Source organism: Crotalus tigris, unplaced genomic scaffold (genome assembly GCF_016545835.1).
Source record: "Crotalus tigris isolate CLP2741 ecotype Arizona unplaced genomic scaffold, ASM1654583v1 scf7180000020588.15403103151:6194809, whole genome shotgun sequence".
NCBI classification, from domain to species: Eukaryota; Metazoa; Chordata; class Lepidosauria; order Squamata; family Viperidae; genus Crotalus; species Crotalus tigris.
In genome coordinates this window covers 2,765,820-2,781,661 of record NW_024098092.1, presented here as the reverse complement: position 1 = coordinate 2,781,661, position 15,842 = coordinate 2,765,820, and the positions used below count along the sequence as shown (strand labels likewise).

The 15,842-nt window shown below is 49.7% G+C and overlaps 1 protein-coding gene across 6 annotated transcripts in view; it reads right to left on the bottom strand.

The window, feature by feature from the left end:
• AGRN (agrin) overlaps nucleotides 1-15,842 on the bottom strand; it is a 155,072-nt gene that overhangs the window by 38,982 nt on the left and 100,248 nt on the right. For 5 of the 6 annotated variants that reach the window (XM_039367886.1, XM_039367888.1, XM_039367887.1 and 2 more), the window contains 6 exons: nucleotides 13,420-13,644; nucleotides 12,518-12,724; nucleotides 10,801-10,875; nucleotides 6,654-6,875; nucleotides 2,338-2,532; nucleotides 1,062-1,262 (listed from right to left, as the gene is read on the bottom strand). In XM_039367886.1, coding sequence (XP_039223820.1) covers nucleotides 1,062-1,262; nucleotides 2,338-2,532; nucleotides 6,654-6,875; nucleotides 10,801-10,875; nucleotides 12,518-12,724; nucleotides 13,420-13,644 — 1,125 coding nt within the window. The remainder of the gene's footprint in view (nucleotides 1-1,061; nucleotides 1,263-2,337; nucleotides 2,533-6,653; nucleotides 6,876-10,800; nucleotides 10,876-12,517; nucleotides 12,725-13,419; nucleotides 13,645-15,842) is intronic. The other variant, XM_039367890.1, reaches the window with a different exon arrangement.

Here is a 15,842-nt window from a genome sequence, read left to right as displayed (position 1 = left end):
GAGAGAAACCCTTCTGTTGAGGAAATGGCCTTTTTTCCTCTTTCTATCTCAGCGTGATCTCTCCTGGGTGGCTTTCTGGGTGACCCTGGGGGAGGAACCATGGCCTTTTTCTGGCCTGGCCTGTTGTTCAAGCAACATCTCTGGGATTTTACTGGTGGTTTCATCCGGGTATTAACCCATGTGGGAGGGAGAAGGAAGGAAATGGAGGGAGGGAGGAAAGGTAGGAGGGAAGGGGAGAAAGACAAAAAGAGGCAGGGAGAGAAGAGGCAGGAAGGAGAGAAGAAAGAAGGAAGAAGAGAGAGAAGGAAGGAAAGAAGGAAGAAAGGAGGAAGAGAGGAAAGGAAGGAAGGAAAGGAAGGAAGGAAAGAAGGAGGGAGGGGAAGGGAAGAGAGAGGAAAGGGAGAGGGAGGAAATAAGGAGAGAAGGAAAGGAAGGAAAGAGAGAGAGGGAGGTATGTGGATGGAGGGAGGAGGAAAGGACGAAAGGAGGGAGGGAAGGGAAGGGGAGAAAGACAAAAAGCGGGAGGGAGAGAAGAGGAAGGAAGGAGAAGAAAAAAGGAAGAAGAGACGGAGGGAAAGAAGGAGAGAAGGAAAGAAGGAAGAAAGGAGGAAGAGAGGGAAGGAAGGAAGGAAAGGAGGGAGGGGGAAGGGAAGAGAGAGGAAAGGAAGAAGGAAGAGACAGAAGAGAAAGGAAGAAGAGAAAAAAGATGAAAGGAGGAAGAGAGAGAAGGGAGGAAATAAGGAGAGAAGGAAAGAAGAAAGGAAGAAGGGAGGGAGAGAGAGAGAGAGAGAGAGAGAGAGAGAGAAGGAAACAAAGAAAGAGAGCCTTGCAAGCTTCCCTTTCTCTCACCTCCCTCAATGCTCTGAAGTGTGAAATTAAAGCAGTGAAACCACTCCTGGTGGAGCCCTATTACTGCCCATCGCCTTTCATTATTGGCAGCTCAAGAGACAATGGGAGGGAGGGAAGGAGGGAAGGAAGGAAGGAAGGAGGGAAGGAAGGAAGGAAGGTCCCTAAACGAATGGATCTAAGTCGAGGATCCCAGCTGAGCACGGAAGACTCACCATCTTCGCACGGACCCCTCCTCACCACCTCCAGTTCCTCCTTCTGCTGGCAAGCCGCCAGGCGCAGCTCGCAGGCGTTGTCGTAAGTGAGGCCGTTGCTGCCACAGACGCGGGACAAGGGCTGCTGCTCGCAACGGGGGCAGAGGCACTGCCCGTCCACACACTGTGCCCCAAAGGAGCAGACTGTGGCCCCACAGGCTTCTGCAGAGAGAGGGAGAGAGAGAGAGAGGAGGAAGAGAAGCCCATGAAGGAAACTCACCAAGGAGAGAAGCAACCTGGAACTAAGGAGAAACTTCCTGACCGTGAGAACAATTAGCCAGTGGAACCACCTGCCTCCAGAAGCAGTGAATGCTCCAACACTGGGAGTTTTTAAGAAAAGACTGGACAGCCATTTGTCTGAAATGGTATAGGGTTTCCTGCCTGAGCAGGGGGTTGGACTTGATGACCTCCAAGGTCCCTTTCAACATTATTATTATTATTATTATTATTGGATTTCAGGAGAGTATTTGTAACCCAGGGTTGAACTATGGGGTCTTTGGTGCTATCTGAGCTGGGTGGTCTCCTTGCAGACGTTTCATGACCCAACTAGGTAACATCATCAATGCTAGAAGGGAGTGGGGTTTGCAGAGTGGAGGAGGAGGATTATGGGGTCCTTGGTGCTCTCTGAGCTGGGTGGCTTTCTTGCAGACGTTTCATGACCCAACTAGGTAACATCATCAATGCTAGAAGGGAGTGGGGTTTGCAGAGTGGAGGAGGAGGAGGAGGATTATGGGGTCCTTGGTGCTCTCTGAGCTGGGTGGCTTTCTTGCAGACGTTTCATGACCCAGCTAGGTAACCTCATCAGTGCTAGAAGGGAGTGGGGTTTGGAAAGGGGAGGAAGAGGAGGAGGAGAAGAAGATGGACAACTGTGGGGTCCTTGGTGCTCTCTGAGCTTGGTGGTTTTCTTGCAGACGTTTCATTACCCAACTAGGTAACCACATCAGTTACATTACAAGAGTGTGCTAATGTACACTAACATGGCCTGCCCTGATGAGGTTACCTCGTTGGGCAACGAGACGCCTGCAAGAAAACCCCCAAGATCAGCGAGCACCAAGGATCCCACACACAACACAGTTACTTTAGCTTTTAAGCGGCTGGTTTGGCGGGGAAGCGGCTTCAAGGAGAGGGGCAGCGCAGGTGCCAAGCGGTACGCCAAGGAGAGGGGTGCTGGGCAAAGGCAGCCTAGATCTGGAAGGACCCCCTCCCAGAGGGGGGGAGGGGAAAGATACAGACTTACTGCAGCTGCCTTGGGCTGCCACCTCGATGGAGACCTGCTGGATGCAGGACTGGACGTGGAGTTCGCACTCGCTCCCGTAGGTGTTCCCGTCGGTTCCGCACACCAGCTGAGAGGAGGCGACACACTCGGTGGGACACACGCACTGGCCCGTCTCGGCCTCGCAGATGGCACCAAACTGGCACTTCCGACAGCGGTCTGGAAAGGAAGGGGAGACATCTGGGGAAAATGAGCATTTTAGCAAAATCCTTTTAAACTCTCTTTTTTCCCCAAAGGAGGTTGAGGCGGGCGTTTTCCCCTTAGGATGGGCTGATTTCATGGATAGCCACAGGGCTGCAGGATGCCCTCACCAAGGAGAGGGATGATGGGCCTTGGAGTGCACCCTCTCAGCCTGGATTTCGGGGGTCTCGTTTGGGAATAACAGAGCAAGGAGAGGCATGTGGGAGTAACAGGAAGATCCCGGAGAGGCAGTTTGTCCTATCGGTGAAGGCACCGGACTTAAAACTGGGAGACCCTGAGTTCTAATCCTGCTTTGAAAACCAGCTGGGTGACTTTGGGCCAGTCCCTCTCCCTCAGCCCAACCCGCCTCACAGGGTTGTTAGTGTTGTTGTGGGGAAAAATAAGAGGAGGAAGCTGCGCTGGGTATGTGTGCTGCGTTGAGTTTTTTTTTTTGTAAAAAATAATAATAATAATAAAAGTGGGATACAAATGAATAGAAGCGATGGCTTGAAATTCTGGGCAACTGATGCCCCTCGGTTTCAAGGTGTGGACGACAGGTAGAGCCAGCAGTCGGCTCAGTCTCCTGGGTGAGAAGAGCACCGGGGGGGGGGGGAAACAAGGGTGAGTGGTGTGAGGAGGAGGAGGAGGAGGAGGAGGAGGAGGAGGAGAAAAAGAAGAAGAAGAAGAGGAAGAGGAGGAGGAGAAAAAGAAGAGGAAGAGGACAAAGGGAGGAAGAAGAAGAAGAAGAAGAAGAAGAAGAAGAAGAAGAAGAAGAAGAAGAAGAAGAAGAGGAAGAGGAGAAGAAAAAGAAGAGGAAGAGGAGGAGAAAGGGAGGAAGAGGAAGAAAAAGAAGAAGAAGAGGAGGAGGAGGAGAAAAAGAAGAGGAAGAGGACAAAGGGAGGAGGAAGAAGAAGAAGAAGAAGAAGAAGAAGAAGAAGAAGAAGAAGAAGAAGAAGAAGAAGAAGAAGAAGAAGAAGAAGAAGAAGAAGAAGAAGGAAGAAGAAGAAGAAGAAGAAGAAGAAGAAGAAGAAGAAGAAGAAGAAGAAGAAGAAGAAGAAGAAGAAGAAGAAGAAGAAGAAGAAGAAGAAGAGAGTCTGCTAGGAAGGGCTCAAAGACAGAAAAGAGCTTTTCCTATTAGTTGCTGTTGTGCGTGTTGGAGGACAGCTCAGGGCGGGGTGGGGTGGGGGGCAGAAGGTGGTCTCTCCCCCCTCCAATGGGGAGGAGGCAAAGATGTGGGCGCTAACATGGGGTGTGTGCAGCCACAGAGTCCCTTTCCCACGTGCAAGATACTTCTGGCTTTCTTACATCCCGAAAACCAACCCTATTTCCAGGGTGTCTCTGATGCTGACTTTAGTTCAGACACACACACACACACACGCACGCACACCCTCTGGCACCTTCCCCGTGGGAGGTTTTGTGCGAGAGGCATGACCCGCCTTGGCATCTTCCTCTGCCTGCTTCACAATGCCAGCCAATTTATTTTCTGCCTAACACTGGCAGGGGGATGCCAGCTGCTGCTCCGTTCCGCCATCCTGGGGCGCTCTGCGCATGTTTGCTCTGGGCCACAGGCTGCTTCTCTACCTCAACCGATAGATGGTTCAACACGGAGAAGGAAGCCTCGCCGGGGACGTTCGCCCTACTCAACCGCCCGCGCCGGGAGGCTGCTCCAATATTTGACTTTCCCCCCCCCAAATCCCCATCATCAGGCAAAAATCAAGCTGCTTCCGTGCATGGCAAGCCAAATTGGTTTTTCTCAGGCGCTCCCTGGCCCCAGGAGATAAAACGGGGAAAAAAAGGGGAGTTTAAGCTGAAAGTTATTTGAGACCTTTGCGGCAGCCAAAAGGGTTCCAATCCATGGTCAGCAACTGGGAGAATCTGAGAAACACATTTCATTGTCATACATCAAGAGAGCAGAGGGCACAGAGCAGTTGCTTTTTTTTTTAACCTACTGTTTTTTGAAGCAAGGGAGTCCCCAAATGTCCACCCGTTTATTTTTTCCGCCTTTAAGTGGAGGTGAAAAGGACAGGAATTAACAAGGAGGCGGCTTTGGATTCCCAAGTTTTAAGCGATCCTTCTTTTACGTGGTTTGCCTAAATAGTGTTTGTTTTCTTCAGAGAGAAAGAGATCAGAGTGTTTTGTTTGAGATGGGTGGGGAAGGAAGGAAGAAAGAAAGAAAGAGAAAGGAAGAAGGAAAGAAGGAAAGAAGGAAAGAAAGAAAGAAAGAAAGAAAGAGGAAGGAAGGAAGGAAGGAAGGAAGGAAGAAAGAAAGAAAGAAAGAAAGAAAGAAAGAAAGAAAGAAAGAAAGAGGAAGGAAGGAAGGAAGGGAAAGGAAGGAAGGAAGAGAAAGGAAGGAAGGAAGGAAGGAAGAGAAAGGAAGGAAGAGAAAGGAAGGAAGAGGAAGGAAGGAAGGAAGGAAGGAAGGAAGAAAAAGAGAAAGAAAGAAAGAAAGAAAGAAAGAAAGAAAGAAAGAAAGAAAGAAAGAAAGAAAGAAAGAAAGAAAGAAAGAAAGACTGAGGAAGATTTTAGAAATTACCATACAGGGCGGGAGAGAGAAAAGAATTTCTCTCCTGTTCAATCTGTCAATTCTGGGTCCCGAGGCAATTCATAAAAACAACAACAGTGTATGAAACGCAATAAAATGATCAGAGTAAAAACACTAAAAAAATAAATTCCAGCAATTTGAAAGCACAGCCGAGCATTAGCAGAGTTTTTAAACCCCTTCGGCATCCTGCTAAAAGCAAGCATGGCTAACTTCCCTCCTACGGCAGATACGTGCTTGGGTTTTATTTTTATTTTTTTAAACTCAAAAGTCTCGCTGGGGAGGAAATTCCCAGTTTGGATGTCCCAGATTGTCTGACTTGACAAATCTGGAGAGAAGCGTGTTTCCACCCTCTTGAGCCTCATCCCATAATTTCTTCCCCAAGGCAGCCATCAAAACCCTCCACCCTGCCTTCTTTCAACACGGACACATGCAGAGGAAGCCGTGGAGAAATCAGCCCCAGCGCCCTAAGAGAAGCATCGGGTTTCTAGTCCTCAAGAGGGCTCGGCACAAGGAAGGGGAGAAGCGGTGCCGCATGCCAAATTAACCCACCTCTTTGGGGTAATCCCCATATTCTCCTCTGAGCAGGCATAAGAACAAGAAACTGAAATAAACCTATCGTCCTTATCTCTGGATTCTCTCCCCACCCCACCCCATCCCCTGACCCAATAACCTCTCCGGTCCCCCCCTTACATCGGATTCAGCTCCTTAGACAGCGGGGGATTCTGGCTAATTGCTTACACATCCATCTCCAGTTGAAATACAGCCTGCGGGACCAGCGACCTCGATCTCAGAGGCTCGGTTTAATCTCTCATAATAATTTTTTAAGCAGAGGTTTTACTCCGGTGCTGGAGAAAGCCTGGAGCTAAGCTGGCAGGCTGTTGCTGCCGGACGAGCGGGGATTTGAAACGGGGTCCAGATTTGACAGTCAAATCGAGCCCCCGGCACCGGAGGCCTGACCCACAATGGGTTGTTAATTGGTGTTGGAGGCCTGACCCACAATGGGTTGTTAATTGGTGTTAACAGCTACTGCATCTTGGCCAATCGTGGACTTGCAGCGGTTCTCGAAAAAACGGCCCCCCAAAAGTTGGGGTTGAGGTGGGTCCTATCTGCCTCTATTTGCTGTACCGGACATTAAAACCGAGAGAGGTTTAAACATTTATTGATCTGACTTTTCATGGACTTCATTGAAAATAGAGACCATCTACTTGGGATGCGGTGATTGGAGCCGGCGGCTGGCTTTGGCAGGCCTGTTTGCTCTGCCATCCTGAAGACCCCACCCAAGGGGTCTGCTAATTTTGCCCCGGCTGAAATGAGCAGACTCGTCGCCCCTTTGATCCCACATGGAGGGCAGAGCTTCCCACAGCAGGAGCAGCTATCTGAATCCTGAACCGAGTTTTGGAAGGCCGCTGTGTTTCCCTTCTGAAACTCTTTCTGACAAAGTGAGAATGAAGGCAGGGGTGTTGCTTTCGGAGGGCCCCCCCCGCGAGGATAACGGAACCTTATTTTTCCATTTCCATTTTCTACTGCAGGCAGCAGGGCGCAGTCTGTGCCCACTCACCGCAGGGCCCCTTGTGTTTCACGTGGATCTCCTTCCGGAGGGCGCACGCCATGGCCTCCAGCTTGCAAGGGTTGCTGTAGGTGAGGTTGTCGCTGCCGCAGACCGGATCGTAGATGCTCTGGCACATTTGCTGGCATTCACAGATGGCCTCCTGGTTCTTCACCACGCAGGTGGCCCCAAACTGGCACTCCACACTCAGACAGGGGCTGGGCTTGCCAAGATCTGAATCAGAAGAGCAGGAAAGCAGGTAGAGCGGTTAGAGAAGGGGCAACGCCTTCTGGAGCTGGGCACAGTCTCCCCCCACCTCCATTTCTCTCGAACATTGGGGCGCAAAGATCAGGAATCGACGTGTTTGCAGGCCGCTGTTACCCAAACAGGTGGGGCAGATGCAGGACAAGGGGATCCCTTGGTGTTTCCTGACCAACTACCCCTTTGTCACAGCAGGGAAGGGATCAGCGTTCTCCCCTTTTAAAAAAATCCACTTAATTATGCCCCCCTCCACATATCTGGGGCGTCTGCATCAGGGATGGACCTTTTCCCATCGCGGCTTCTGCTTATTTGGTCGTGGCAGGGAACAAAGAGGGTAGGGGATGCCCATCTGCGTGGAAAAGCCACGGCGGGCACACTTCAGATTTTGCCAGATGGGTGGGACGGGCGTTTCAGCCGAGCCACGTGGCAGATTTACCTTTAAAAAAAAAGGTTTTGTTTCCAGAGTAATTTTCCATTTTTTTTTTTGAAGTTTTAATTTCTACCCTGCCTTTATTATTTTTATAAGTAACTCAAGGTGGTAAAGCATACCTAATACTCTTTACTCCTCCTAGAAGGAGAAACTATAACTCATCCTCTCCTGGTGATTGGTCCAAAGTCACCCAGCTGGTTTTCATGCCTAAAGCGGGACTAGAACTCATAGCCCCCTGGTGATTGGCCCAAAGGCACCCAGCTGGCTTTCATACTAAGATGGAACTAGAACTCCCAATCTCCTGGTGATTGGTCCAAAGTCACCCAGCTGGTTTTCATGCCTAAAGCGGGACTAGAACTCATAGCCCCCTGGTGATTGGCCCAAAGGCACCCAGCTGGCTTTCATACTAAGATGGAACTAGAACTCCCAATCTCCTGGTGATTGGCCCAAAGGCACCCAGCTGGTTTTCATGCCTAAGGCGGGACTAGAACTCACCGTCTCCTGGTGATTGGCCCAAAGTCACCCAGCCAGCTTTCAAACCTAAGAAGGGACTGGAACTCACAGTCTCCCGGTTTCTAACCTGGTGCTTTAACCACTAGACAAAACTATATCCAGTTTGCCTAGAAGGACACCATTTTCTTCCTACTGGTCACCCAGGGCTTCAGTGAGCTGCAAGGAAACAATGCACTTTCCTTTCCCTCCACTAATATTAATTATTGCTCTCCAGCAGAGATACAAGTAGAACTCAAGACTGCCTAAATAGGCATCAACCTTTATTCTTGGACCCCTGAAATAACAGCTGCTCCACCTTGGTGGCGGGCTGATGAATGCCATAAGGACTAGCGACTTTGTACTGACAGCAGTCAGAGCAGCACGCTTTAGTTCTCCCCGTTCAGACCCCATCAAAAGCACCGCCTGCTTCCAAGCCCAAAAAGAGAGAGGAAAAAAAAAAGATTTGTACCACTACGAGAGATTTTTTTCTCTCTGTCAATCCTCCCTTGGCTCAGGATGGGGCCCTTCATGCACAGAGAAGGTGGGAGGAACAAAGCTGGAGGGGGGGGGAGGAAGGGAGAAATTGAGGAGTGGGAGAGAAGGTCTGCCATTATCTGGTCTTTGGCGCAATGCAATCCCAGGAAGTGGAAAGCAGGCTGGGGGGGGGGGTGTCATCATCACAAGGGAGGGAGGGAGGGGAACAAGAGAGGAAGAGGAAGGTGGGGGAAGCACGGAGACAGGGTGACCAAATGTGGTGATCAGAAAGAAGCAGCCAATGTTCTTCTGAAGGGTGCATCTCATGCGATGGCCCGTTGGGGTGTGTGCAAAAAAACCCCCCAATCTTAAAATAAGACCCCAGCCCACGGGACGACAGAAGGGGCAGGGGGCATCTCAAGCCTGGCTGGGTTTTCATGCCTGCTAGCCACTTCCCTGCAGGTAGAAAGCAAGCCTGTCAAGAAGGAGGCCAACCGTGCACTTTCCTTACTCTTGGCCTAGAAGCATTTTTTTTTTTTTTTTTGCTGAGATTTAATCACAGCCAACCAGCTGCTCTTTCCCTCTCTCTCCCACCTTGGGGGGGGGGGGAGAAGGAAAATGAGAAATCTAGCCCCAAAGTAACCCATCGCCCTGAATTTCTAAGCACTCTCCTTTCTCCTCCATTTGGCAGCACTGGACACTCTTCACAATTCATAGCGAACTGGCCAAGCCCGCCAGCCTCTTGGCCAAGGCTGGATTTCTTCATTAATGTTCCTTTTTTTTTTAAAAAAAAGAAAGTGTCGTATAGGAAGTGTCAACTTCCACAATAGTCGGTTGGAATCCGGGTCCTTCTACAACGTAACCCAGAACTGGCACCCTTTGAACCTCGGCCGTCCTCAGCCCCCGTCTCCAGATTGGCATTTGTCAAGACGACCGAGAGAAGGAAGGAAAATCTGTATTATAGAAGGGGTTCCTACAACGCATCGAATGACAAAAACGAAAAAAGGTCTCAAATTTTATCCCTTGGCAGAGGGATTCAGCTGTCTTCCTGGCCAGGGGGCTGGAGATGTTGAGCTCAGAGCAAAAGGGGACCACGGGGGCAGGGGGAGGGGGGGTCTGTTTCCCTGTTTGAGCCACTAGAGGATCTCTGTTATTAAAACTGGGATGAAAAAGCAACTTGCAGAAAACTAGGGGAGGGAACCCTGGCGTTTGAAGGAGGCCCCGCCAATCGTGGGAATTTTTGTTCCCCGCCAGTGGTGGGGAGTCAAATTTAAATAGCAACAGCACTTAAAGGCTTATATAGCGCTTTGTCGTGCTTTTACAGCCCCCTCTGAGCGGTTTATAGAGCCAGCGTATTGACCCCCAACCACCTGGGCCCTCATTTTACCGACCTCAGAAGGATGAAAGGCTGAGTCGACCTTGAACCGGTCAATATCGGACTCCTGGCAGTGGGCAGAGTTAGCCTGCAATACTGCATTCTAACCGCTGCGCCACCAGGGCTCCTGGGGGTGGACTTGAGGACCTCCAAGGTCCCTTCCAACACTGTTATTCTATTATTCCATTGATCAGAAGGAAACTGAGCTCCCGGCCTGGGCCGTGGTGCGTAAATCAAATTACAAGGGCGGTAAAACCATTCTCAAAAGCTAACCAGGAAGGTCAGGAGGGAGAAATGGATCTATTCTGAAAGTAACAGCCCTCCCAATTAGCTCATGTGCTGGGCGTTCGCTGACACGCAGTCCTCGACTTTACGACCTCAACAGGATTTCCGTGGCTAAGCAAGCGGGCTGCGCGGAAAGCCCTGCCCGATTTTACCACCTTTTTCTCCGCTGTTGGCTGGCGGGGAAGGGTCGCAAATGGAGGATCACATGACCCCAGGGCGCGGCAACCATCATACATACGTACCGGTTGCCAAACGTCTGAACTTTTGATCGCGTGGCCCTAGGGATGCCGTTGTCAGTCGTTAAGCACGAGGATTGGTTCTAAGTCCCTTTTTTTGGGTGCAGTTCTAACTCCAAATGGCGGCTAGACGAATGGTTGTTAAGTCAAGGGCTACTACCTGTGTTCATACAACAGGCTTAATCAGGCCAGCAAAAGGCACCGTGGTACGTGTCCCCAACCTCCTTAGATTAGACTTAACCTTGGGATAATTTTTCTCCCCCCTGGCTCTGCCAGTTGTCTCACATCAGCCCATTTGTCAAGTGTGGCACCACCCCAGCCCAGAAAATGAGCTAATTCAGTCTCTGGGCTCAAAAGGTTGTGGGAAAGCATCGTGCTTGGGAAGGATGCAACCTAAGATGCTGAGAGGTCTTATCCACGAAAGGGAAGAAAAAATGCCGGCTGCCAGATCCCGTGACGTTCGACGGACAAAGAGAAAGGTGCAAAAAAAAAAAAAAAAGCTTCCGAAGCAGTATGAAAATGGGGTCCCCCCCCCTCTGAAAAATGCAGGGAAACAGGCAATGCCAGGAAGGAGCGAAGAGGATGCGGGAGAGGGAAGCAGCGAACCTTGCAGGAGAATTCTCCTGGTGGAGTGAACTGGAGAACTGGGCAGGCCCACTTCCTTTCTCCGAACGGAAAACACTAGAAGACACAAGACAAACAGGAAGAAAGAGAGAAAGAGGAAGGAGAGAGGAAGGAGGGAAAGAAAGGAAGGGGGAAGAGACAGACATAGCATGGACTGATTCCCCCCAGTTTCCAGGCACACACCCCAATTTAATTACCCCTGGCAGAGAATTGGCGTCCGGCTTTCCTCTCTCAATTTTTGGTCAGTTCCACGCAGAGGGGCCACGTTTTGCCTGGTGAAGGGGCACGTTTAAAATCGGTGTGTGTGTGTGTGTGTGGGTTCAAAACTCGTATTTGCAAACTGCCGTGAACTGAGCATGCAGAAAAGCTGCTTTTCATTTGTAATAAACGCTTTGGTGAACGACTATGCATTAAATTAAACCTGTGATTATTTTACCTTTCCCATATCGAAGAATCTCGGGGCGATTTGAAGATTAAAAGACGTACGGTGGCAGAAAAATTAGTGGAGAATTATTTGCCTCAATGCAAATGTTTGACTGTTTTCAGGGAGGTGGGTGTTGTGTGTGTGATATGTAATCCGCTTTGCTTCTGCACACCAGACAGGCGAGATTAATTTTCTTCTTCCTTTCGCACCTTTTTTTTTTTTTTTGTAAGCCAGCCAGAAAAACAAAGAGTTTTTATCTTTTTTTTTTCTTTTCTTTTCTTTTCTGGATGCTCCTCAGAGAGATAATATCGTTATCCTTCCCCTGTGAATTTTCAGAGGAGGTGGAAAATGTATTTACCATGGTTTAACTAGTGCATTTAATTCAGTTTCTGATTCTAACTCGTTTTGAGGGTTGGCATCGTATAGTGAACCACAGGATAAAGGATGGAATAGGCAGCTTGCAAGGGGAACCAGGGTTAGCAGTAATCACATCTGCATGTTGTGTAGAATGAAGTTGCTAAGTCTAGTTTTGACATGCTTGCGAATCAAGTCCATGTAAAAAAGAAAAGCATCCTCAGCAATTGATTCTCTGCACGGGACGACTTCCTTGAGCTAAAGGTATGACTCGAAACTTTATTATAAAGAAAATCCAGATTCCTGGGTCCCAGTTAAAAATTCCACTTGGGGGGAAAAGAGAGGAAGGAGGCCAAAGGAACGACGTATAGGCCAACGATTTGCAATTTATTCTGAATGCTTGTTATCGGTCATTGATTTGCAAATGGGCAAACGTTAACAGGAAAGGGGCACGAAAGAAAAAGGACAGGCTGGATCCTGCTGCCTGCTCTGAGCACTTTAGGGCAAGGGTGCCTCCGCTTCTGACTTCCACAGATTGGAGCCCCAGGAAGAAAAGACACCGCCAAGGTTTCACCCCTGCAAACTGAGAAAGATTTGGAGAACGGAAAGGTGCGTTTTGAGGAACCTGGCCTTGATGGTGCAGAGGGAGCGTGGGATGCCCAAGCCGTTGGTGGGAGAAAGGAATCGGCAAGCAGGTAAGACGGGAACGAGAGATGGAGAGATGAAAAGGTGGACAGGACTGAACACTCTTATGCACAATTCCCCGTTAAGGACAAAAGGATGACAAACAGGACAGAGACCACAGGAGGAGTGGCGGGAACAACGGATTGAGAGGACGGGTCAGACTTACCTCTTTCGGCTGCGCTCGCCGGCGTGAGGCGGGGAAACGGGCAGGTTTTGGGCCCGTCTGGCTGCACTTACCACAAGGTCCATGGTGCTTGACTGGAATGGCGGCTTTCTGTTGGCACTCCGCCTTCTGGCGCTCGCAGTCATTGAAGTAAGTCCGGCTGTCCCTGCCGCAGAGGGGCTGGTAGGCGCCGTCGCAGGCCACCCGTTCGCATGAGCAGCGGGCAAGGCCCCGCCGGATGAGGCACACGGCGTTGAAACGGCACTCCTCCCGGCATCTGTCTGGAGACACCGAGGGGAGAAGGGGGTGTCAGTCTCGATGGTCCCCAAAAGGCAGGTGGGGGGAGGGAGGGAGGGAGAGAGGGAGAGAGAGAGAGAGAGAGAGAACTAGGCTGAAACCCAGCAGACTCGGAGTTCTAGTCCTGCCTTAGACATGAAAGCTGGCCAGGTGACTTTGAGTCAACCACCAGGAGACGGTGAGTTCTAGTCCCGCCTTAGGCATGAAAGCCAGCTGGGTGACTTTGAGCCAATCACCAGGGGACTCTGAGTTCTAGTCCCGCCTTAGGCATGAAAACCAGCTGGGTGCCTTTGGGCCAATCACCAGGAGACTGGGAGCTCTAGTCCCGCCTTAGGCATGAAAGCCAGCTGGGTGCCTTTGGGCCAATCACCAGGGGACTCTGAGTTCTAGTCCCGCCTTAGGCATGAAAACCAGCTGGGTGCCTTTGGGCCAATCACCAGGAGACTGGGAGTTCTAGTTCCATCTTAGTATGAAAGCCAGCTGGGTGACTTTGGACCAACCACCAGGAGACGGTGAGTTCTAGTCCCGCCTTAGGCATGAAAGCCAGCTGAGTGACTTTGGGCCAGCTCCACATACCTCACAGGGTTGTTATGGTAGGGAAAACAGAAGAAAGAAGGAACATCGCGTTATTTATAAAAAATACAAAAGCGGGATTAAAAAAACAACAACGAAAAGTTACCTTGAACCTGGCACTGTCCTGAACGCAACTTCTGAATCTCGATGCCTCGGATGGCGCCCGTCCTCTGCAAGGTGCACTCGTTCTCGTAAGTCATCCCGTCATCCCCACATACCGGCTCTTTCTTCGGGGGGCAGCTTTCGGGCCTGGGCAGCAACTCGGCCCGTCGCGAGCGAGGATTGACCCGGCAAACTCTGTTCATGTCGTTGTGGGTGTTTTTGCAAGGATCTGCGGAGGAAAAATAAAGGATGACGTTTTGGAGAACACCATAGACACAATTTTCACACCCCAGGCCAAACCAACGGCTCTCGACCTGGGCAACCTCCAGATAGCTGGCCTTCGGTACCCAGAATTCCTCAACCGGCATGGCCATTGCTGAGAATGCTGGGAGTTGAAGTCCAGATGCACTCAAAATGGCCAAGGTGGGAAAAGGCTGGGCTAAACCAGGAGAAGGCCAGCTTGCCTGGCCCAATCCTGTCCTTTGGGGTGAATTCAGCTCAATTATCACGTTAGAGCAACTTTCCAAGCAGTCAAGTGACTAAAAGGCCAGTGGGATGGATGGATGGAAGGGAAGGGTGGGAAATTGGAAAGGAAGGAAAAACAGATTAATATACCCAGAATCACGGCACTACACGCTGCCAACGTTTCGTGCAGATTCGCTCTCTTGGGTCTTTCTCAAACCCAACAGCTTTTGCAAGAAAGCCATCCGCAGCTCAGAGCTGAATTTGGTAGCTTACCTGTTTTCAGAATACCAAGAAACGGGTGGAATTTGCCCCAAACTAGACCCACCAGTTGGAAAAGCGGCACAGGTAATCCCTGACTTACAGCCATTCATTTAGTGGCCTTCCCAGGTTACAACGGCATTGGAAAAAGAGGGATTTGTGATTGTTTTTTTTTCACGCACGATCCCACGCATTAAAATTTTGCTGCTCGGGAACTGGCCTGCCTTTACGATGCCTGCCATGGCTCAGGGTCTATGTGATCGCCCCTTGTAACCTTTCCCAGCTGGCTTCCGACGAGCAAAGTCGATCTGGGAAGTCAGATTCGCTTAACGACTGCATGACTCATTGAACAACTATAGCTGTTCGCTGAACAACTGGGCCAAAATATATACATATATAAAAGGATGCAAAATAATAATAATAATAATAATAATAATAATAATAATAATAATAATAATAATAATAATAATAATAATAATAATAATAATAATAATACCAAAACAACTGGAGCACCACTTGAACACCATTGGCATTGACAAATTTGCTATTAGTCAATTGCAAAAGGCGGCCTTACTAGGAACTGCTTCCATCCTGCGACGATATCTGTAATACCATCAAACATCCACATCTGCCTATCCCAGGTCCTGGGTAAGGACTCGATAGGTAGACAAAATGCCAAATCCAGTCTGAACATCTGGCTGACTGTGCGATGATCCATAATAATAATAATAATAAAGTTGGAAGGGACCTTGGAGGTCATCTAGTCCAACCCCCTGCTCAGGCAGGAAACCCTACACCATTTCAGACAAATGGCTGTCCAGTCTCTTCTTAAAAACTTCCAGCGTTGGAGCATTCACCGCTGAGCAGCTGGGATGAAAACAACCCAGGGACCACAGGCCATCAGTTAACCTCTTGAATCTGGGCTTAACCAGACCACCTTCGTTTCAACGTGTGGGTAGACTTATCAGGAAGCCAAAGACGCTAGGCTGCAGATCAGCCTGATACCATAGTTGGCTAATCCCCTCCTCAGCTTCTCCGCAAGGGCGCTTTCAACACCCTGGCTAATAATACCAGGAGAAGCAGCAGGCTTCTGTTCCCTTCATCACCAAAATGCAAAAATATACATTTGTGGGTTTCTCCCCCCCCCCCTTAAATATAGCCCCACACAGTGCTGTGGAACACCTACTTCTCTGTGTCAGACCAAGAGGGACCATAGATTAACCTGTCACCATGGAGACTGAAGAACCTTGTGTGTGTATGTGTGTCTCTGTCTGTTTGGGGGGGGGGGGAACAGGAAACAAATCACACCTTATCCCCTGCAGACAACATGAAGAGCAGATCAGAGGCAGGCTCTCATGATTCCAGTGGGCTTTTGCAGAAGAAAAGAAAGAAAAAAAAGAAAAGGGGAGGGAGGGAGGGAGGGAAGTGGATAGAGGGAAGGACAGAAGGAGGAAGGAAGGAAGGAAGGAAGGGAGGGAGGGAGGGAGGGAGGGAGGGAGGGAGGGAAAAGAAGGAAGGAAGTCTCCACTATATCTATATATCTGTCTGTCTGTCTGTCTATTCATTCCTGAATCAGTGATCATGGAGAACACATCTGAATATAAAGGAAGTTTGAGGAGGAAAGAGGCTTCCCCCCCCCCCCATAATCAACAAAACTATATATAGCTTCGGAAAGGTACACTTTTTCCTCCAACACCTAAAACT